General features: G+C 43.1%; 2 protein-coding genes across 2 annotated transcripts in view; both read left to right on the top strand.

Moving 5' to 3' along the window:
• The first annotated feature begins 536 nt into the window (after positions 1–536).
• LOC105491475 (cadherin 11) overlaps positions 537–24,269 on the top strand; it is a 180,197-nt gene continuing 156,464 nt past the window's right edge. The window contains exon 1 of the mRNA XM_011757968.3: positions 537–710. The gene's annotated coding sequence lies outside the window, so the exon portion shown is untranslated. The remainder of the gene's footprint in view (positions 711–24,269) is intronic.
• On the top strand, positions 615–7,856 carry LOC139359763 (uncharacterized). The gene is made up of 2 exons (XM_071083695.1): positions 615–6,208; positions 6,658–7,856. The coding sequence occupies exon 1, from the start codon at positions 615–617 to the stop codon at positions 1,296–1,298; it is 684 nt and encodes a 227-aa protein (XP_070939796.1). The 3' UTR covers positions 1,299–6,208; positions 6,658–7,856.

The raw sequence follows: 24,269 nt of genomic DNA, 5'->3' as shown, positions 1-24,269 counted from the left end.
GTGGTGGAGTGAGAAAGAATAGAACACGCTCTCGAATTCCCGATTGCTCCCCTCACTTGGACGATACCTTCCCCCAACCACCATCCCGGCCCGCCAGGCAAGAGCCCAGCCTGGCCAGCTGGAGCGGATTTGGGGGAAGGAGGAAAATGGGGGCTCCCAACCCCTCTCCAGCATCCCTCCGCCGCCCTCCCTGATTGGCTGTGCGTCCCTGGAGCCCAACTTCAGTCGCTCCAGACTCGATCTGAGCCCTGAGGGAGTCGGAGCGCCGCGCCTCGGGGCGGGAGGGGCGGCCACGAATCCAGGGGTTGGCATCTGTGGGCCCCTGGGGGGAGGGGCGCGCACGGGGTCGGCCCCCGCAGCCTCTGCGAGGCCCATCTCGCTGCGTCTCGCAGCCTCTGCTTCTCTCAGCCCCCGCCCTTTCCTTCCCTCCCAGCGGCAGCCTCCCTCCTCCCGCCCCCCCCCCCGCCCGCCCGCCCGCCACCTCCCCCCGGTTTCTCATTCCTGCCACTAGCGCGCTCGGCGGCTCATTCCGCGGCCGCCGCCAGCCGAGGGGAGCGTCGCGGGCCGAGGAGCAGATGCCGCGGGGGCCGCTCGCAGCCGCCGCTGACTTGTGAATGGGACCGGGACTGGGGCCGGGGCTAACACCGCAGCGCTTGCCCTGCGCCAGGGACGGGCGGCCCGGAGGTTGCGTCCACCCGCTAGGGCCCCAGGTGAGGCGCGCCGCCAGTCCCTTCCTCTCGCCTGGTTGGGGCTTCTTGGAGTGGGGGGCAGGATTTTCTCAGGAAGAGAATGTCTTGGCGGGGCGGGGTGGTGGGGGAGACGGTGGTATCCGAGTCGAGAAGGTTTCACTGATGCAAAGCAAAAGGGAGGGAGAGATTTGTTTAAAAATCAGAAAGGGAGAAGGGAGCCAGCTGTGGGCGCGGGCAATGCAGGGGACGGGGGCTCCAGATGTGCGCTCCACGACTCTCCCGGGCTCCGGCCTCCTCTGGGGTCTGCGCCGAGGCCGCGGCAGAGGGGGTTTGTACCTGGCTGGGGCAAGAAGCTGCAGAGCAGAGCTCCGGACACGCCGACTGCCCCCGGTCATGTCTCTGGGGAAAGTCGCCCACGGCGCGGTGCCCGTCACCCCTGCGCCGCTTCCCCAAAGCGGCGACATGACCGCGCTCTGCGGGGTTCTTACTCCATCCTCCCGGATCCCTGCCTCAAGCTCCCCGGGACTCAGTCCCTCCAGTCGAGACTGCCGGGGAAGCCCGGGAAAACGGAAGGACCCTAGCTCCGGAAGGCGATTGCCCGCACTTTAATAGCGTGGGTTTGGGGCCGCCGACTGCGGTTCTGGGGTAGGCAGCTGCCGTGCGCTACAGCCCTCCAGCCCGAGTCTCTGTGGAAGCTCCGGCGCCCGTTTGTAAGCTCCCACCAGCTCGGGGGTAGGTCCATGAGCGGCCCAGACTCGGGTTCGCCTCTGGCTTGGGATGGGCGAAAGCTGCCGGGGTCAACGTTAACTTTGAGAACCAAACCTTCCCGAAACCTGCGCCGCCTCTCGGAGCGCGCCAAGCCTCTCCAGCTCCCGGCAAGCACGGCCTCCCTCCCTGCGCTCTGCCCCCGGAACGCTAGCCGGGAGGTGGGAAGCACTGAGAAGCCGGCCGGATGGGGAGGGCGGCAAGGAGAGCTCCCTTCTCCGCACCCGCCACCCCCGCCCCCCACCAACACGGAGGAACTGTAGGAGGGTCCGCCTCACGCTGTGAAGCGGAGTCCCCAGAGAAAGTGGGGTCGGGGGAGGCTTGCGGGTCCGGCCTCCTTGTCCGTTTTTTGCCGAGGGCCTACTTTCGCAGGGGGCTCCCCGCGCCTGCCTCTCCCGGGTGAAAGGTTTTCTAGGTGCTAGAAGAAGCCCTGTTGCTTTTGCTGATAATGCAGTAGGAATTTCATAGGCCATCACACTGCTATTAAGAAATTGCATCTTTTAATTATTTAATACCATCCCTGCATGACGACCGGTCATCCCTAAGGGATGGGAGTGGGGGGGATTGTTCTTGAAACCCTGCTGTATGAGGGTATAGATTTCACTAAAGTCTTCGCTTCGTCTCCCCCCAAAGAAATCTTGCTACGATCGCTCTGAAATCTTTTATTTTCTTCTTCTTATCATGGCTTTCGGTTTAATATGAGGCAGTAAGTTTTCGTTTTAATCACAGGGAAGCTAGCATAATTAATCTGGCGAGAGGACGGATCAATTTCCTTATCACTTGGGCTTGCAGCAGACATCGATGGTTTTGCGGGGTGTCTGGATTTCCTGGGGATGGGGATGCAGATGTGTTCTCAGGAGCGAGGATCCTTTAGCATCGCATCAGCACATTTGCCAGGCTGGGCTCTGAGCGCTAGAGCCTAATATGTTGGCAGAGGAGAAGAGAAGGGACTGACCTTCTTTTCGTTAATCCTGGAATTGTTTTTCCTGCAAATACGTAGGTGCAGACACCAGAGCAGAAATATTAACTGCCCAACCCTAGCTGCAGGGAGCCTAGTCTTCTTCCAATAGGACAAAGGAAAAAAAGTTACAAAACAAAGGGACAGAGTTGTGGCCAATACGAGAGGCACTCTGAGGCTCCAGCCACTAAAGTTCCTTAAATGCAATCTCTGATTTCAAGTTTTGGAGTTGGCCAGTGGGCTCTGGAATTCGAACCTGTATGTAAAACTGAAATCCAGCCTAGTACAAAAGGAATGTGAGTGCTTTTCAGTAGAGACCAGGGAAGGGCATCTTTGCTTGAGTAAGAATTATCTTTACATCTTACTTTTGAGACACTGTAAATTAAGACATTAAAACGTCTTGCAGGCATGCACTATTATTAATAAAAATTATTACTATCATTTTAGTTGTTACTTCAGAGTCTGCATAAACTGGGCATTTTATGACATTGTTTGAAAGAACAAACCACCTTCCTCAGCCCTGGGGAAGGGGGAATGAAGGCATGCCTTGGACGGATTGAGACTGGATAATCTGGCGAGGCCCAGACATGTAGATTTATTCAAATGGCTGCTTATTGCTTCCTAGGAAAATAAGCTTTTAAAATAGTTCTCACTGAAGCAGTGGACCATCTTGATAGCACTTCAGAACTTTCATTACGTTCAGCGTTCTTATCAGAACACCAGACAGCAAAATTACTAGAAACCTAAATTCTATTTTCAATTAAGATGCAATCGTTTGTTAATTTGAAAACAAAAAAAATAGTTACCGCGCAATTTTTTTATGTCTTAGAACTCATGTTTCCTCTGTAGAGTGGTGGTTGTGGATGTGCATGTTTGGGTATTTGTGGGAGGAGGGGGCAGGGGACAGACTTGGAGAGCCACGCCGTGATTTGGGGGAATAAGGATCAATTTCATGCTCTTTTAATGCAGTTGTCTTCATAATTCATGGTTTTTCTTCCCCTTTGAATAGAATTACATGGCTGCTTTGTAAAGATTCTGGTTTGGGGACCCTCGTATGGGAAACGCCATGACATTGACCTCGTGGTCTGATTTACAATGCCAGTACTGCACTCCCAGGAGCATAGCGTGTCCTGGAACCTTGCCTGTGAATTCCTGTGACTTATGAAGTGGTAACTTACGAAGTTGGTAAACGTTGATCTGTTATATTCAGATCTGTTTTTCAGAACCATCTAAACAAGATCTTCGAATCTGATTTTAGTCTTCCTTCATTCTTAATACATTTATGTGGGTAGATGTTCGAGAAACATAACAATTTCATTGGAATTTACTTTCAATATTGATATTTTCACTTTGATCACAGGCATACTTAATCATTCAATAATAATAAAACAGTGGAATATAGAAAGTTTGAAAGTAGATATCAAACTTTTTTTCTTGAATTGTCAAATTTGAAGAATGACTATGAACTTCCAGGTTTTTTTCCTAGAAAATTTGAGCACTGTGTAAATTCACTAGTCCATGATTTAAGGGACTGAAATGTGTTTGGGATGATTTTCTCCCTTATGGAATTGGCTGCTGTTTCATAAAAAGTTACCTAATTTGTCAAGAATCCCTATTCTGAACTTACCAAGAATTGTGAGTTTTCAGCCTTTTTAATTTAAAGTTATTAACTCTGAAATATATAAAAATAGTTGGTCTATATGAATTTGTGATTTAATTGATTAGGGGAAAAACATCAACAGGTCTGCTAAAGAAAAAGAAAAAGAAAGCTGGAGAAAATTGGACACATCCTGGTGCACCAGTAGGAGTTAAGAATGAGCTGTTCCATCAGGATTCCTGTGATAGCCATCCGCAGCCTCCCTTATGAGCAGGAAGGACTAAAGAAAACACTCGAGGAGCATAATTAGACATGTTTCTGCTATAATTTTACCCTGACATTGAGAGCCTTGTACATCTCTGGAAATGGACTCCTTCGCGGAAGATTGCACTTCTGGCCACTAGAGGGCAATGGCACCCTTCTCCAACTTTCTGCATGGAGCCCATCTGCTTTTGAGGGCATCATGAAAAGCGGTTTTGTTACTTACCAGCCTTGTCTGGCCCTCTCAGGAGACACCGAATTCAATCTAGCTGTGGTTCAAGCTACTGCTCGAGCAGTTTGTCAGGATTAGCATCTTTCTAGTGGGTGGATCCTGTTACCTTCAGCCTCTACTTCCCACTTTGGAGTTTACTAGAAAGTTGGGAAATCTTGTAACTTGACATTGAGCAGCAGCCAGGGTGGGGGCTGGGCTGCAGGATAAACAAGGTCAGTTCTCACTGAGACAGTGATCTGGGAGGATTTTCTGGATTTTTTTCTGGCAAAAAGAGCATCATTTCTGACTCCAAGTGGAAGGGGATGGATAAAGAAGAAAAATATCAGTGAGACTACTGTGATACCATTGCCCGTTCTTACATGAGGTTTTGAAGACGTCTGCAAGACATTTCTCATTTGCAAAAAGGAATAGCAGTTTGATCTTCGGTAAACACTTAGGGGCATGGAGTTTTAATATAGCAGTAAATGTTTTCCTATTTCCTTTAAACCATTCTTGATACTGCTGTGAAAACCTAACTTTAGCAGAGAATAAAATTTAATTCAAGATTGCTCCTCATGCACTGGAGTATAATCATTTGATTTTTTTTTCTCCTCAGTGATATGGAAATTATGACTTATGATTAAATTGTGTATTTCAGGCTACACAGATTTATATTTGCTCCTGTTTGATGTGTCATGAAAGTTCAGGAGGAGGAGAATGCAAAAAGAAACTAATGCTATATTATGATTAAGAGGAAAACTCTATTAAAAAAATAAGTACTGTTTTAAGTGGATACTTAATTGTGTTTTTTGTCTTAAGTGAGTACAGTTGCCTCCCTGGTGATTCAGCAGTGGAGTTCTTTGCAGCTCTGAGCTGTGTTGGAATGCATAGACAGTTGATGAAGAAGGAATCAATGCAAATAGATTATGGGAGGGAGTATTAAGTAACTCAGTGGAAAGTAAGACAAAGTGTTTTGTAAACCGACGTTCACTTATCACTGGACAGTTTATTTAACTTAAAAAAGGACAATTTTAAATTCTAAGCTCTTGTGAATAATGCACATTGTTAGAACTGGAGGCAAAATTTCATTGTTATTTGGTTTAATTAGTCATGGGACAGTTGCAGAGTTCAGGGATTCTTACTGAGACAAAGCATTTCTCTCACAGTCTCTGTGGTCGAGGTTTCTGCTCAGTCAGAAAATCTGGTACATCAGGAAATTAGGTGAGAGGAATGTGAGAGAGAAGAGAGGGAAAGGAGGAAGAAACTCAAAAGTATGAGGGAGACTAATGATGCTATTTCTCATGGAGGCTAATTTCTCCTCTCTCTCTCTCTCTTTCTCTCTCTCTTTCTCTCTCTCTCCCCCCCCTCATTTAAGCCACTTGAAGAGCTGAATCTAGGAAACTGATATAAACAGCTTTAAGGACTGCAGTAAACAGTAGCCAAGGTCTTATTTTATGTTTTTTGGCACCAAGTGTTTCTCAAACAATATTTGTGAATGAGCAGGGGTTTATTCTCAAAATTTCCTGGTTGTTGCAGGTGAAATAAAGCCTTCGATTCCTAAACTCCACACCCTTTATTTGCCAGAAATCCTCCTGACACGGTCTTCTGCACTGAAATGATTTTCACAAATCAAAGTTAGCTCTTCACATTCAGCTCTCTTGAAGAAAATGGCCTGGAGCCTGGCTTTGTCCTCACTGTGATGATCACCTCACATGGCAACCAGCATGGTAGGGGAGGCTCCTCCCTGATCTTAGTTTAGGACACGTAGAGATCTCATTTCAGTCTCCATCAGGCTCCATCAGTGAGAGCAAACAGTGAGAATTTAGGGTAGAGCCCCTGCTATCAATGCATCTTTGTTATTCTCAAAAAGAGCAAGGGTGGAGGAAGCGAGGATAAGCATAGTAGCTCAAATTGCTGCATACCTACCCTGCCTTGGAACTCTGGAATGTTTTACCCATAAACTCATTCTGGAAAGTTCAGTTTTCTTCATGCTAGAGGCTTGGACCAGGTATTCAATCTTGGAAGCAATAGTGTGCAGCAGCAGGGCCAGGATGAGGGTGAAGAGAGTGAGGCCAAGTAAGTGCATGGCTGGATTCTGTCTTGATTGAAAATTTTGACTTTTGCTCATCATAGATTTTTTTTCCCACTAATCTTCATTATTTATTTACGTTTTTAGAGACAGAGTCTCGCTCTGGAGTGCGGTGTTATGATTGCAGCTCACGGCTGGTCGCAAACTCCTGGCTTCAAGCAATCTTCCTGCCTTGGCCTCCCAAAGTGCTGGGATTACAGGTGTAAGCCACTGTACCCGGCTAACTAATCTTGAATTTTAAAATACTGCATTAAAGTATTACTTATGTTGATTACTGAGGTTTTTTGGTGTAGTCTTATATTTTGTGAGGGAGGAGTTTTGCCTCCATTACTTACAAAGTATGTGACCAAGAATAAGCTAGATAAGCTCCCCAAGACTTAGGTGTCTTCACGGTAACGATAGACTTAGTAATAATATCTACATCCTAAGATTCTTGTAAAGATAAAATGAGAGTTTAGTACAAGGCCTAGCTCACGATGAGCCTTCAGTATGTCCCGGGGTTGCTTGCCCTGTCTGAAACAGACTTGGGATTCAGTTTTACAGACTAATGAGAACAGGTATCATTATAAGGCCAGAAATCTTGCATGGAACATTTGTTTTAGATTGAGGCCTCTCCCAATTAGCAATGAATTGTTTCTTAGTGCCTGCCTTTTTTGAATGATTTCGTAAATTTAAGTGATTCATCCCTCTTCCACTTAAAAGAGTCAAGAGGCAGTCGGGATTTGAGATTTGAGAGCTAATTACTGCTTTTGAACACTGCCTGCCTCCTTCCTACCTTTGCATTTTTTCCCTCAGTTCATTTTGCATATGGGTTGCTGTGGTAAGTTACCCTGCAGTAATACCTTACTGGGAAAGTTTGCTAAGCACACCATATTGAGATATTCATCACAGGTTTGCTTTCATTTAAAAGGGGCTCATTACTATTCCAGACGAGCTCAAAAGATAATTAGTCTCTTGATAAATCGTCTCCATTTCAAGAGTATTCCTGTTTGTTTTTCAGGTAAATGTATTTTGGGATTGTAAGGGTTTTGAGCAGTGACAGTTTTAACTCATAAATAGACGGTGGCTGAAAAAGTCCTGGTCCTGCCTTGTGGGTTTCTGTCTTTGGCAGGCCCAGGCAAAAGCACAGTGATTTGGAATCATGCTAAAAACAACGGAGTCCTCACCCTCTCTTAGCCCTGATTGGTTTTCCGACTGTTTCTCACCCAAGATCACAGCCAGGCTGGGCTTTCCAAGGCTCCGGGACCTTCCAGGTTGTCCTGCCGTTTCCCATCTGCGGCTCGCCGGTGTCATCTGTTCTTGCCCCAGGCTGGCGTTCCCTTCTGCCTGCACCTTGCAATGAAAGGGAATATCTGTCTGTATTTGCCCGGGAAAAGGAAGGAGAGAGAGACAACTTTGTGAGATCCTACTGTGTGCTGGGCGCTCTACCAGGTACCTCATTTATTCTGTACAACCACCCCGAGAGGAAGGTACTCTCATCTCCATTTACAAATAGGAAAATGACTCTCAGAGGGAATTTAAGACACTTGTCTAAGCTCATGAGTCTGGGGAGAAGGAAAGCTGGCTTCCCAAACCTGCTGTGACTCTAAATGCTCAGGAGTGTTCCACTATGTTTGGTGCATGTCTCAAGCCTCCTTCACTCTCTGGAGACGGACACGGAAGAGCTGATCTGACTGCTCAACGCTCAGCTCCTACAAAATCTCAAATTTTACCCATAATGGGAACTTCTGAGATCCTCTGATCCAACTCCCTTATCAGCAGGTTTTTTGTTTTCCCAATAATCCTACAGCTTCTTAAATGTCCTGATGACTGCCTGCTAACTACCTCTCAGGGAATCCAGGAGTGAACAGGTGATTCATTAACTCTAGTCATTAAAAGCACTCCATTTTAATGAAGAAGGAGCTGAAATAACTTTTTTGGTAACTTTCTCCCAATAGTTATATTTTGACCCCCACTTCACTTTTTCCTTTTCCTGAAGGCTCTGCAATTATTTGGTACCTGGTATTGGATAATAGTTAAAACCCTGCATTTATTGAACACTTTGTTAGTTTCAGGCACTGTACTAAGAACATTCTATATAATATGAGATTTACTCACAATGCCCTCATGAGCTACTTAAGACTGTTGCCAGCATCTTATGGGGGGCGGGCAGAGGGGGTGCAGTGAAAATCACGTATTCTAGCATTCCACAGCTGGTAATTGACAAAGCTGGGATTGTAACCCAAGCGTCAGATGCTGAAGCTTAGTCACCATATCAGGCTGCTTCCACCATTCAGAGTGTCAGCTAATCTGATGAGATACAGTTTCCAGACCTGTCACCATCCTCATCACTCCCATCTGCTTCCACTCCATGTTGTCATTGCCCGCTTTACCACGTGGCATCTTAAATCAGGTTCCCTATAGCAGACAGTCTAACCACTTCAAACCACTGAATCCACTACTTTCTCTAAGGAGGGCTGAGGACTCCATTTTACCAAGTAGAATTCTCAGGAATCAGATGTATGAAGTCACTAACTGAATCATCAGCTATTCCAGTCAACCTTCATTTAGAGATGAGGGTTCAGGAACCCAGAGAGGAACCAGGACTTGCCCAGGATCCCACAGTAATTTAGAGTCTAATGGAACAGAACTGTGCTCTTGAGGCTCTTAACCCAATCTCTTTTTCTTCTTCTTCTTCCTCTTCTTTATTTTTGAGACGGAATCTTGCTCTGTTGCTCAGGCTGGAGTGCAATGGCAAGGTCACGGCTCACTGTGACCTCTGTCTCCCGGGTTCAAGCCATTCCTCTGCCTCAGATTCCGGAGTGGCTAAGACTAGGCACGTGCCACCACTCCTGGCTGATTTTTGTATTTTTAGTAGAGATGGGGTTTCACTATGTTGGTCAAGCTTGTCTCGAAATCCTGACCTTGTGATCCGCCCGCCTAGGCCTCCCAAAGTGCTGGGATTACAGGCATGAGCCAGCGTGCCTGGCCAAAGGTCATTGTTTAATTGATTATTTAAATAGTTGTACCTGTGGCCTGATTTCTTTGTAAACATATCATTAGTTCATTTGTTTATGTAAAGCTGCACCCTCTGATGTCCTTGGGCAGTTAGGTTAAAAGTTTTACATGAATCTCTTGTTTGGAAGTTCGTGGTCAGTCCAGTGTCATTTCATATGCTGTTTGATAATACATTGCAAAATGCAACACTTGGCCCTGGCCTTAAGTTCTATCCTACTTTATATTCACCTCCTATTACTAACTCCCTTCCAAGGTTCTGTAAAGAACAGAGTAAGAATGATGTCCTTACCTTGCCACTGCCAAGCCTATAGAGGACACTTTGGCAGGGTTTGGTTTGAAATTCATTTCAAACTCATTTCTTTGTCATTAAAGTAACGAAAAGTCCTGGGTTGGGCACACAGAAGTGGTCAAATCACAAGGGCTTCCCTTCAGAGAGCTGACAATATTAACAGCACAGAGAATACTAGGGTTGTTGATTAAAACTCAAAGCTTTATACTGTAAGGACCCCAAAGGAAGCATTAAATTGGGCCACAGGAAGGACAAGTCACATCCAGTTTGGTGATCAAGAGTGGTTTGTGGAAGAAATAACAGAATTCTACTCCTACATGATAGGGAGAGACTACAGAGGCCACCTAGACCAACAAACTCTGCCATCACGTCCTTGAATCATTGCTACCGTGTCCTGGTGGTAGTTGTAGCATTGCTAGTGATATGGAACTCATTACCCACTTATGCAAACCACTGAGACATTGGGAACCTTCACTCTTGGAAATGCTTCCTTCAGTTGAGCCAAACTGTCTCCCCAAAGGTTATGTTCTTGGATGTAGCCTATGATGCTATGCAGGATAGATGTAATTATTGATGTAATTCTTCCTCCACATTGCAATTAATCTTTTCTTTTTTTTTTTTTTTTGAGATGGAGTCTCCCTCTCTCGCCCAGGCTGGAGTGCAGTGGTGCGATCTTGGCTCATTGCAACCTCCACCTCCCGGGTTCAAGCGATTCTCCTGCCCCGGCCTCCTGAGTAGCTGGGATTACAGGAGTGTGCCATCACACCCAGCTAATTTTTGTATTTTTAGTAGAGAGGGTGTTTCACTATGTTGGTCAGGCTGGTCTCGAACCCCTGACCTCATGATCCACCCACCTTGGCCTCCCAAAGTGCTGGGATTACAGGCATGAGCCACAGCTCCCTGCTGTAATTATTCATTTTTTAAGTTGTCTTCCAGGATGCCCTCTCCCCAGGCTTAAAATCTCCAGATTGAACTCCCCATTTTTTTTTTTTGTCTCTAGCTTTCCTCAGAGGAAAGGACTAAAGCCAGAAATCTAGGCAGCTAGACTCTAGATTATCAACTCCCTTCTACACACTTCTTTTATTGCAGCCTGAGGCTACATTACATTAGCTTTTATTGCCAGCCACATCACCCAGAGGACTTATGCTCCACAGTTTATTTGTTTATTTGTTTTTCCTTACGTGCTGCTGTTAAGCTGCATTTCCCCACCTGTCCCTGTGCACATAAGACATGATAAGTCACCTTCAGTGGTGTTAGCACAGGCTCTGGAGTCAGGCTTCCCTGCTTCCAGGCGTGACCATGCCACTAACCAGCTGTGCAAGTCTCTATCTGCTTCTCAATTTCCCCATCGCACTGGGGTTAATGTCAGTATCTGCCTTCTAAAGCAGCTCTGTTATTAAATGATATTAATCTATAAAACTGTTTAAAACAGCTCATGGAATGGAGTTGCTGTTATTCTTATTGCTGTTACTTTTCCTATTGCTGAGTTTGGTCCATTGATCAGTTCTACTGAAATATTTTAAAATTTAAATCTTTAGTCTGTTATTCAGCATATCTGTCATCCCTCCTAGTCTCATGCTATGGGTTGGTTTCTTCAGTCCCAGCCTTGCCTTGTAGAAACAGAACAAAGCAATGGCAATGAAAATACCCTGATGCGAGTAGGGACAGTGTCTTGTTAAACTATATGAGATATATGTATATAAACATATACACACACACACACACACACACACATACATACACTCTTTCCATTTGAGTGATTCAAAACCATGGAAGACAACATTCCATGCATCACTCATTCCATTTAGCACATGCTTGTCATTTTGTTTGCTTGTTCAATTGTTTGACTGCGTGGCCTCAAAACCACCTTCCTATGTTTAGGAAATAAACCCGATAAAAGTCTTTATAGGAGGAAGAGAGTTCCTTCTACTCCAGAGGCCTAAAGGGTCATAGAGTTGATTCCCTAACTTTCCTGGAAGCTAGAATGCCAACTTAGCACCAAATCCCCTGTGTTTTAAATTTGGATTCAGTATCTTACACACACACACACAGACACACACAGACACACACACACACACACATCATTGGCCATGGAGAACTCATTCTGGTCACTGTAGCAGTGACTGTACAGCATCTGATTTCCAGGGGCCACAGAGGTGGTAAAATAACCCATATCTACCGGTGTCCAGCGGGGACAACCATGGTGCCTTCACTCTTCTCGTTCTATGGCAGAGTCTGGCCTGTGGTTCTAACTGCCCAGCCTTCCTAGGTACCTGGGAGTTTTCTGAGCCTCTTTCTCCAGTTTTCCTGTAAAGACTGTGCTGCCCAAAGTCTATTTTTGTTGCTTTCAACTAAGAAACCCAGAAGTTTTCTTTTCCCCACATATCCTTGCGGGACTGTTATGAGGAACAATATCTGCTGCATTATTGAATGAGATATCTGGCTTTTGAGTTCTTCTCAAAAGCTGAATAGAATGTTGAGAGTCAGATAAGGTGTAAGGTTGGAGCAGAAGGAGCTTTTAGTAAACATTGAATATGCTGGGTGCAATGACTCACGCCTATAATCTCAACATTTTGGGAGGTTGAGACAGGCAGATTGCTTGAGCCCGGGAGTTCGAGACCAGCTTGGGCGATACGATGAAACCTCATCTCTACAAAAAATACCAAAATTAGCCAGTAATGGTGGCACGTGCCTGTTGTACCCAGGTACTCGGGAGGTATTGCTTGAACCGGAGAGGTTGAGGCTGCAGTGAGCTGGGATTGCGCCACTGCACTCCAGCTTGGGTGTCAGATCCAGACCCTGTCTTAAACAAACAAACAAACAAACAAACATTGACTAGTCCAATTTGCATTGAGCAAGTATTGGGCAGGTGTCAGGACCTGGGCATAAGCCCAGTAATATAGCTCAGTGGATGAGGTGGCATTCCAAGGGCAGCTGTGGCCGACAGCATAATAGCTTGGCATGTGGATGGCAAATAGTCTCTTGCAAGGGACACATCCAGTTCTGTGGGAAAGTTTTCCATGGATTCTAGCCAGGGAGCCAATACAAAAATCTCAGAAGCTGGAATACATAGGAATTCTAGGCCTTGATGGGTGCATGAAAGGGGATTCCCCCATAAGAATGGACAAGTGGCCTGAAGTCACACCTTAGCTTCTGGAGGGGACAGTCTGCATGCCTTCTTAACTGTATAGCCTCTGTGTTGGCCCAAGTGTTGGGTAAACAGTGGAAGTTGTCCGTGCATACAGTTGGGCGAGTTTGGGCAGCAAGGACACACGGGTAAAAGCTTTCTCTGGAGTTAGTCTCATACCATCCCACCACAACTTCTCTAATACACCTTTGAGAGGAATCTGCTTCACTCTTTCAGGGAGTGAAGTCTGCAGGGGAAGCCCAAAGTCTCAGAGCCTCTGAGACGTGGTAGCCTGTCTGATGGGTCAGAGAGTACAACCTTTTAAGGGCTTTGATTTTGTAGCTGAGAGAGCTCCTTGCCCAAATTTAACCCAGTTATCACTGAACTGAACAGAACTCTTGGAGCCATTCATTTCAATTTCTTTTTCTTTTCTTCTTTTTTTTTTTTTTTGAAACGGAGTCTCACTCTGTCACCCAGGGTGGAATACAGTGGAGCTATCTTGGCTCACTGCAACATCCGCCTCCCGTGTTCAAGCAATTGTCTTGCTCTAGCCTCCCAAGAAGCTGGGTCTACAGGCATGCACCACCACACCCAGTTAACTTTTGTATTTTTATTACAGACAGGGTTTTACCATGTTGGCCAGGCTGGTCTCGAACTCTTGACCTCAAGTGTTCCGTCTGCCTCAGCCTCCTGAAGTGCTGGGATTATAGGCGTGAGCCACTGCGCCCAGCTCATTTCAATTTCTATGTGGTAATCCATGCCTGGTCATTATGAACAAAAATCCAGATCACTACCCAAAGATGACTAACTAAACATAGGTGAGGCTACATAGGCAGCTTAGTAAAATATCAGTAGTAATCAACTTTCCATTGTCTACTTATTAAAGCCACATGTTTAAAGGTCTTTTTTGAAGTATATTTAATTGATAGCAGCAGCAAAACCATGTTTAAATCCAGAGCCAAATTGGAAATCAGGGTGAAGTGCTTCATTTATGCAAACAATTCTAAATCTCAATACTTTGCCAAAATATTTCGGTAGTAAAGGGAGAACTATCTTGAACAACTTCACTCAACTTTCATCTTCATAAATAGACACTGCTATAGTGTAAGATGTAATTTTCATGTTTATTATTATTTGGGGGAGCTTAGAAAGCACTTTATACATGGAGTGTCAATATTATTATCTTAGAGTAAAAATTGCAATGTAGCAGTTAGAGCTGGGGACGCTTGGCTTCCAAGTAACGCATTGGTGATTCTTGTGTTTTTTTCATGCCATTCCTGCTGCAAGCATTGCAGGGAGTTTTCAACTTCAACACATCTCAGCAGTGCATTTGGGAGCATTAGTTAGGAGACTAACGCAGCCTGAGAAATCACATCTTTGAAGCGTGGAACAGATCAGATCCTGAGGCGTCGTCGTAGCTGCGCCCTCTCTATCACCCCCACTCTTCCTGTGCCCTGTATTGCAAGTCAGAAAAGCAACAGTTTTCACTTACAGAGAGATGCGCCTAGTGTCCTTTTCTTATTGGGTGGCATAACTTCTGTCTCATTTCTCGTGATTGGAGAAAGATCACCTGTGAGCAAGTTTGTGGCCAATTGCTGACAAATTTTCCCTAATAGGCTGCCCTGTGATTCCTTCCCTCTAGGCAGATCAGCCTTTGCAATGCTGGCATTGCTGATAAATAGTTGTGTGGCCTTGAGAAAGCCAATTAACCTCAGTTTCCTCATCTGTAAAGTGGCCTTTTGGGTCCTTTCCAGCTCGAAAATGGCCTGGCTCTCAAATCTTCCTGCACAAATCACTTGGCATGGCACTTTCTAACCATCGCTTCTCAGCATTTTGGAGAAGGAATCACAGAGACAAGCACACCTGGATGTGAATGCACAGGTTTGCTTTGCCTGAGCAGAGTTTATAAGCAGAGGGTGATAGTGAGACATCATTTTGAAACCCTTTATGGGATACTTTCAATACCAAATTTAGAGCTTTGGACTTTATTCCCTAGGTCCCAAGGAAATTTTACAGGATTTGAAGCATGCTTTATTAAATGATTTCTGGACCACATTGAAAGGAACTGATAGAAAGAGACAGAAAGTTTAAACAGGGAAATTCACCGGGAGAGTACTCCTGTGAGTACCCTCTGGCACTCACTTCACTGGGAGAGAGGATGAAGCCAGCACGAGGGTGGAAGCATTGTTATAGTAGCTGATGTGGACTGAGCATTTACTCTATGCACACACTGTGTTCAGCACGTCCCATGAATTGTCTCAGTCCAACTTCAGGACAATCTCAATGAGGTAGAAGCTATAATTATCCATTTATAAAATATGCAAATCAATATCCAGGATAATTCGGCAACTTTTCCCAGTATTATGCAGCTAATAAGTGGATAAGCAGGGCTTTGAGCCAAGAGATCCCATGTTCTTCATTTCTCTGTTACAGGGAGACAGACTTAAGATGCTTTCAAGGGCAGGTCCATGAGACTTACCACTGATCACTGTGAAGTGCTTACTGACAGCCTGGGACTGGGCCTTTCATAGGTTATCTCATTTCATCTTTCCAATTCCATAAATGGGAGCCTGAGATCACATGGTAGACAGCTGCAAATGATTTAAATTCAGGACCCGAAAGATCCAGAAACCTTTTCCCATGACTTTTCTCAGGCATACAAGATTGATGGATTCTTGGCACTCTCCCCACCCAGAATTATTTAAGGATGACACCAAGTGTTATGTTTTCTGTGATGTGCTCATAAAACTTAAATATTTAAAAAGATGTGTTAGGCAGAAAGAAGTTGTGTTTCCAAGATCCATGTTCTCTCCTGAGAGTTTGGCTCCTGTCCAGCCCTGGCATATATGAAAGGAAGATGCTACCAAGAGTGTCATGTCAGAACATTTATCTTGCACCCAGGATTTACAGTTTGTTTGGAAGTGTTATTGAAAGATGTATACATTCAGTTTTTGTCCATCAATAGGTACCGTCCATTCTCTGTTAGGCAGCATTGAGATCTTGTATGTTGCATGTCAAAAACGGAGTTCCATTGCACCTTCTCTAATGCATATTAATAAGAAACAAGATTTGTAAGAGATAAAGAATAATCTACACTGAATTCTAGGATGACATTAAGAGACATGAAATTTAGCACTCTAAGGCAGGTCTTCAGAATAAATGTGATAGCAAAGACCAACATGGCAAAGTTTGTTCAAAGAGACATAGTCCGCGAAGGTTTCTATGTTTTGTATTGATCAACTCTTATATTCGTGTAACATTTCATCTGTAGATCACCGGGTCCAACCCTTAACCCATCCCACTCACTGTTAACAAGAAGGAACTCACTGCCCTTGTGTGGACTCAAGTTTCCTCTTGGGTAGAATAAGAGGATGAGAATGGAAAATTGCCTCCCTATAGGAGGGATTGGGAAAAATAGTTGAGCTCTGTTTTAAGAAGTCCAGGAAGAAGTTTCCGTCACACTGACTTGACCCAGAGAATACATGTATTATTCTCCTAACACAGCTCCTGGGTTCAAAATTTTATTTGGACAATGAAAATCAAGTTGATAGTAGGCTCGTGGAAACTCAGAACGTAGTTCTCAGTTCTGGCAAAGAGGCCCCCAAACCTGTCCTCCAAGGAACAGTTGTGAAAACAAAGCAAGTAAGAAAAGCATTGTGGGTAAGAATGTGAATTGATGAAATTCATGGTAATAGCATCACTCTTCGAGAATTGCCTGTCTTTGCTTAATGTTGAAAAATATTGATACTATCTACAGTATTGTTTCCCCTGTTTTTACATTTGCATGGGAAACAATTCGATTAACATTTCTTTCTGAAGATGGTCTGCTTCTGAGAGAGTGACAGTGATCGTATCACCTTGGTCCACTGAGCGTGCTTTCACCTTGCAGGGCTGATTTAGATGCAAAGCAGAGAGATCTTGAAAATATCACCTTCACCTGCATTATTGCACCTCCTTTCAAAGCTCAGTTGGGTTTACTATAAGGCAACATTGAAAATGCTATTCATGCACATGCTCTCAAATGTGAGAAATTGTGCTAATCCAGCTTTCATTTTCATATCAAATTGAACAAGAAATGAGTTTGTCAGAAACAATCATGTCTGTTGCAGAGGTGTCAGGTTGGATAGTCAGAGGGATGTGACTGTTGCCCTGGGAGGTGTCTTGTGTTGTGGGAATGTGTTGGAGGTCATCCAGTAGGCTAGATCCAAGTGTGCCCCCTGGGAAACTCACAGGGATGATAGCTAGCAGCTGGCTTGTCCCAGCTGGGAATATTTCCCAGTCTCCCTCTATATTTGGTTCAGCCTCTTCCTTATTCTCAGTGCTTTCTGGGCCCCTCACAAAAACATGAACACTAAAATCTCTTCAAAAAACAAACAAGCAACAACAACAAAAAGAAAACCCAGCCTTTATATAAATAGTTCAGTCTTTGTGAAATGTATGCTTTACGTTAAAAAAAAATATTGTAACTTGATGCTGATGCTGCAAACATGGGTGGTGAGATTCAAAGTCATTTCGGGAAGAACTGGGAGGACCTCAGATATTTATTTTACCGGCCATGTAGGAGCTGATTTTAAAGCTTTTAAGTTGTCTGTGAGGCCAGAATTCTTTTGGCTTTGTATTTCATAGATTAACTTTTGAATGTATTTCCCCCAAATATTGAATTCTTATGAAATCGAGAGTACTACCAGGACAACAGAATTTGCAAAGTCAGCTTACATACCTCCTTGTCTTTTTGGGTCTTTCTTTGAAATGAACAAATGGGGCACAGAGTGATTTAAATCTTACATCCTCTCAATAATTCCCTATGCCTTCACAACAGCAATATAAATGGGGACCATTCTTTGATGATCTCGGTATATGCTTCACATTCATTGTCTCCTTCCATTCCCAGGATAGCCGTAAAAGACTAATATGAATACAGAGAAGTGATTAAAAGTGCAGTGCTACAGGAGTTTATACCAAAACAGATTCCACTGCCCCCAGTCTTTTGTTGTGCCCATGTGTATATTACATGCTTCTGTTTTTTTGTTTTTTGTTTTTTGTTTTTTTTGCTTTAATTTCCTTCTCTCTACCTTGGGATAACAGTGGCACCTACAAAAAGCCAAGTATATAATGGGACTTAATAACTGCTAGCTATCACCTTGTGAGTTAGAAGTATATTAGTATTTCTGCTGTATAGAGAGAAAGAGATTAAATGAGTTTATGCATTGTACTCTGGGTTATATGGCTAGTGAGTGACAATGTGGAATTTGTCTCCAAGTTCAGTGTTTCCAAACCCATTTGTTCCTTTCCATTCCCTTTACTAAAATTGACTAATCTATTGCTGCTCTTTCAAACCTAACTTTCACCTGGGTATAAGGAAGAGAATCTTCCCTCTGCTTATGAAGGTGTCATGCTTCACTTTTAAAGGAAATTGGCATAGATAATACTTTCCTTCCCAGCGGTAATCATATTTGCATACCTCTGAAAGTAATAACTAAATTTTCGCCACCAAATCCTTTGTTTTTGAGCTTTTATATGTTTATAATTGTAATTTCATGATAACTCTTTAACCCAGTGCTGTCCAATAAAAATACAATACAAACCACAAACGTCATTCACATATTTAGTTTAAAATGTTCTAGCAGTCAAATTAAAAAAGTAAAAGGGAAATAGGTAATATTTATTTTAATAATTTATTTTATTTAAGCCAATATATCAAAACTATAACACAATACGACGTAGTGTAACATAATATAAATCATTGATTTGTAATCAATGTAACATTATTAATGTGACATTTCATATCTTTTTTTATACTGTCTTTGAAATGTGGGGTGTGTTTTATACTAATGCATCTCAGTTGAGACTAGGTACATTTTAAGTGCTCAGTAGCTGCATGTAGCTAGCGGATACCTTACAGATAGTGCAGGTCTCAACTTTTGAAGAATAAATTTATACATATTTTTAAAAAACTACTGTTGGTGAGGGAGACACTGTTGGGCATATTTTCATGTTATCTAATTCATCTTCAAAATAATCCTATACTACCATCCCTATTTTTCAGACAAAAACGTTAGAATCAGATTACATAACGTTCTTATCATCATATAAGCTAGTAGAATGCAGAGCTTGAATTCAGATTTAGCATATTTTATTTCCTCATGTAGGCCTCTTTCCATAATACTGTAACAGCTTAATAATCATGGTGATTATTACAACGATGATGAAAAAATAATACCATTAATATAACAATTCTGTTACCATCTGGCATCAGTGAATTTATAATGCTTTCTCTTACATTATCTCATGCTTATTCTCATTTCATACACAATTGTTTAAAACATGTATTTATATCCTAAATAAGCATCTAGCAGGTTGCAAGATCCAAAGCTAACCGAGAATATATGATAACTCAACAAACCAAGCTGCTTCCAACACCCAGGTTATCCAGGAAATCAGATTCCTGTGAAGTTTAGAGTTTCAATGGAACGCAAAAAATATGAGCACCCAGGAGGTGGGCCATGGTGCTTGGGCCACGTGGTAGGCACCTGCATGAATGTGCATGTGTAGGCACTGGGTGGAGGGTGACAAGAGGAGGGCACAGAGAGACGGGCTGGCTCCAGGTTGCAGTTGTTGCAGGTGAATTGACAGACAGCAGTAGAGAATCAAAATACCCTGACAGATAATGCTCAGTTTCGGTGTTTTTGCTGCATCTCAGCCCCCACACTTTTAAACCACAGCTGCTGGAGCCATCTTCTTGCATTTGTTGCTCCATTGCTCCTGTCCTGAGTCTCCACCCCAAAGTCAGGTTCAACAGAATGGTCCATACTAAGGGGATGGCCAAGAATAGGGTATTTCTTACCTGTAACCAGGGATAATCATGACTTTCAGAGGCGTGGGTGAGCTATCATTGACACAAGCATCAGTGTCTCTAACACATGGCCCCTTCATGGGGCGACTTGACTTATAGCATGGTGGTTGGCTTTGGAAAGGAGAAATCTCAAGAGCATATGTTTTAAAAATACAAAAGTCGCGGCATGCAAGAGTGCCTATGGTTCTGTTTGCATCATGCTTGTCTATATCCCTTTGGCTACAGGCCAGGGTCATATGGGCAAGCCCAGAGTCATTGTGTTACAGTCATGAGTAAAGGAAGGGGTGATTTATTGGGATTCTCCAAAGTAAGAGTTTCCTCCACAGGTTTCCCAAGAGGGAGGTAGGTGATTTTTTTTAGGAGAGTGGGTATATGGAGATGTTGCAAGAGACATGATCCCATTAGAAATATTTCCTCATACTCTCTTCAACTGTTGACTCACTGAGACAAATTGGGAGTAAGATTTTGAGTCTATAGCTACACAGAAATCTAAACAGTGCAGAAATGGATTTTCAACATGAATTTTTAAAAACTTAGACTTTTAGAGTTGTTTTAATTCAAACAGTATCTTTGGTTCTTAGAGTCAGAAGTTTCCTCAAAGGTCATATTAGCTGTTGTCTGCAGGCATTTTTGGAGGTGTGAACTTGCAATCATTGTGCAAAACAAAGAGTCTGGCACTTGTAATTGTATTATGCAACCTGAGAATAATTTTACTTTTAAGAATACATGTCTATATTATATGAATGCAATATATCATCATAACTGTGAGTAAAGATGTCCCTGAAACAAACAACAATAACAAAAATCCCATCAGACTAAGGATATATCATCCGCCCATGCACCCATTTATCACAATATCCATCCATTCATTCATTTAGCAAAAGTCATACACACTAAAAATCAGCTAGGCTGTGGATATAAGGGTGGACAAGGTAGACACAGTATCTATTCTTATGGATCTTATATTTAGTTAGAGGGAGCAAACAAGTGAAAAAAATAATTTTTAGTAGTGATAAATGTGATCAATAGTACATGGTAATGTGATGTATTGGGAAGTGGCCTTGACACTTGAGGAAGATAGTGATTGTCTCGGCTGAGGAGCACTGCTCATGGGAAAATGGTAGTGATGGTCTTGATATTTACCATAATGGGGGCCTACAAAGTGGTGAGTAGGGAGGGAATAGAAGAAGGGAGGAAGAAGGAAAATAGAAAAAATAAAAATGAGGAAGAAGGAATGAATCAATGAAGGCAGGAAAGGAGGGCAAGACACTAGTATCACAATTCATATTTTCCCAAACTGATGACCTGGAATCCCCACAATTGTCCTGGGAGTTGGGTCTCCTAATGTTGAATGCTCCAAAAGAGAAAGGGAGTTTGACTAGCATCACAGTTGAGGTCAGGGCTCTGCCCAGAGAGGAACCTGTGCCTTTGGCTGCGGTGCCCTGCTTGTGCCTGCCTGTCTTTCCTCATGATTGGTTGGTGTCTTCTTGGCAAGGAAGGTTTGTCCCAGCAGTGATGGATTAAGAGAGTGGTATGCATCTTTTGGGGTTCTGAGAGGCCAAGAAATGTGGAGAACAAGTTTGTGTAAGTGGTTAGAAAGGAAATATTATTAGAACATAGCTCCTCTGAGTAATGGATAAAAGCTTTGAAGTGCTATGCCTGGAAGAATATAGCCTACACATATTTGAGGAATTATTTTAAGGAAGAAAGTTATCAGATTTTTCACCTTTGACAATATTAGAAAAGCAACTAAATGTGTATCTTAGGATGAAAATTTTAAATTTTAATGAGAACTGCTCCCTTGATAAGAAGTGTTAGCTATAGAGGGCATGGAACTGCTTTTTCAGAGATCATTACACACAGTGGTTGTCTACTCATTGTGATTATCACCAATGAATGCCATTCTGATGGGGGATGCCCCTGGCTGCCCCCTTACTCCAGTTTCCTCAAATTCATTATCTTTTGGGATTTCTTTTTTTTTTCTTTTTAAATTATTTATTTATTAATATATTATTATTATACTTTAAGTTCTAGGGTACATGTGCACAACATGCAGATTTGTTACATATGTATACATGTGCCATGTTGGTGTGCTGCACCCACTAACTTGTCATCCCCGCTCCCCACACCCCACGACAAGCCCCGGTGTGTGATGTTCCCCTTCCTGTGTCCAAGTGTTCTCATTGTTCAATTCCCACCTATGAGTGAGAACATGCAGTGTTTGGTTTTCTGTCCTTGCAATGGTTTGCTGAGAGTGATGGTTTCCAGCTTCATCCATGTCCCTACAAAGGACATGAACTTATCCTTTTTTATGGTTGCATAGTATTCCATGGTGTATATGCACCACATTTTCTTAATCCAGTCTATCATTGATGGGCATTTGGGTTGGTTCCAAGTCTTTGCTATTATGAATAGTGCTGCAATAAACATACCTGTGCATGTGTCTTTATAGCAGCATGATTTCTAATCCTTTGGGTATATACCCAGTAATGGGATGGCTGGGTCAAATGGTATTTCTAGTTCGAGATTTTTTGCTTTTCTGAAAGAGGAATTTTTTTTTTCAATTTTCTTGGTCACTCATTGCAGCCTTTCCACTCAAATACTCAAAGGTCTTCCTGCTTTCTTCCTTAGTATTTTCTTCCAGTCTTCTTCTCCTATTACATTTGTTGCCTCACATGATTCATGAATTTCATGGCAGTATCCAACATCCTGTCACTAGCTAATCCTCAAGCTGCATCCCAAACTTCACTTAGCAAACTCTTAAATATGATAATTTCCCTATATTCTATATGTCTGTGATGTCAACAGTATCCACCCACTTTTCCAACCAGTGGTAAATGATCACACATTAACCTTGGAGGACCCATCTTTAAGACCTCACACCCAGTCCCTTGCCAGTTACTACTGATTTCATTTTTGATATTTCTCTCATAATGTCTATTTTTCTCATTCTTTTGCCATTGTCAAAGTTTTCTGCCCTTATCGTTTCTCTTCTCAGATGTGTCCTTATTCTCCTAACTGCCCTTTTTGCCTCCTTTCTTTGTGCAGAGCACTCTGACCTTCAGCTCTCACTTTTACTCTACCTTTTCCACACAACTGTGAACTCCATGACAAGTTCATTGCCATGAGGGCAATAAACTTGGCAGCTCATATTACCCCTGCGTGGGGGCAAGTCATTGCTGTGAGGACAAGTTATGACTTGCCCTCATGGAGTAGTCTAGCTTCTGTCAAGACTGGATGAAGGACTTAAACAATCTTGTGAATTTTATATTTCTGCATCTCCATTTACATGGGCACATCTCCATCTACTCTTCTTTGGGTCTAATCAAGTATTGAACTCATATTTTATTGATGCTGAGATATTTTTCCTAGGTGACAGAAACAAAGACACAATGACCACTGGAAGTCTCAGAACATAACTTTTGTGCCTTAAGATCACTAAAAACAGGAGAGAATGATCTTTCTGCCACTCTATCAGGAAACTGCAAAGCACTGAGACTACCTTCCCTGAGTTACAGCCCATCTATAAGGCCATTTACTATGTCCTGTGAATATTCTGAAGGACACAGCTTGGGTCCTGTGTGCATCCTTGTGATTGATAGTACACTTGAGACAGGGAAAAATATTTACCACGTAGGTCCTCAAAATTGTTGGATGACATGAATAGATGAGTAGATGAATGAATGAATATTTGGCTTCCCTAGACCTTCCCTGTTTTTTAAATATTCCATGTTTTCACTTGTATTGTCTACTCTCCTTGGGAGATCATGGCACCCTGTAATATAAAATTTGTTATGGTACAGCTGTCTATGTGTTGTTCCCAGTAGGAATGGATTTCATAAGACTTAGATTGCATTCCATTTCACAAGTCATCATACCCGGTTTTACTGGATGGGTGAAAGAAAGGGTTAGTAACTGACTGAAATTGTGAATGAATTCATGACTAAGAAAATAGATGGTTATAAAGCACATCTGTGATTTCGGGTTCTCTGCTCAATATGTCAAATATAATAGAGATCTGAAAGTGACCTCAGAGGTCATTTTATTCTTACCTTTTTTAAACAGATTTAGGTGCTGATATTTAGAAAAATATAAAAGATTACAGCCCCCCCACCCCACGCCCCCCACACACGAAATCACATGGCATAGTAGTGGCATAGACAAGAACAGGACTTCAGCACTTTTAATTCCTAGGGAGGTTCACCCTTCATTACGTAAGACAATATCTTATCTTAATTAATAGGCATTTGATAAGCACCTATGATATTCCAGACCCAATAGGAGATGCTACAGGGGATACTAAAAATGAAGACAGAGGCAGGGCATGGTATCTCATGTCTGTAATCCAGCCAACTTGTGAGGCTAAGGTGGGAGGATTGCTTGAGCCCAGGAGTTTGAGATCAGCCTGGGCAACATAGTGAGACCCTGTCTCT

The sequence above is a fragment of the Macaca nemestrina genome, chromosome 18 (assembly GCF_043159975.1).
Source record: "Macaca nemestrina isolate mMacNem1 chromosome 18, mMacNem.hap1, whole genome shotgun sequence".
Classification (NCBI taxonomy): domain Eukaryota; kingdom Metazoa; phylum Chordata; class Mammalia; order Primates; family Cercopithecidae; genus Macaca; species Macaca nemestrina.
This window is presented reverse-complemented; position numbering and strand designations above follow the sequence as displayed.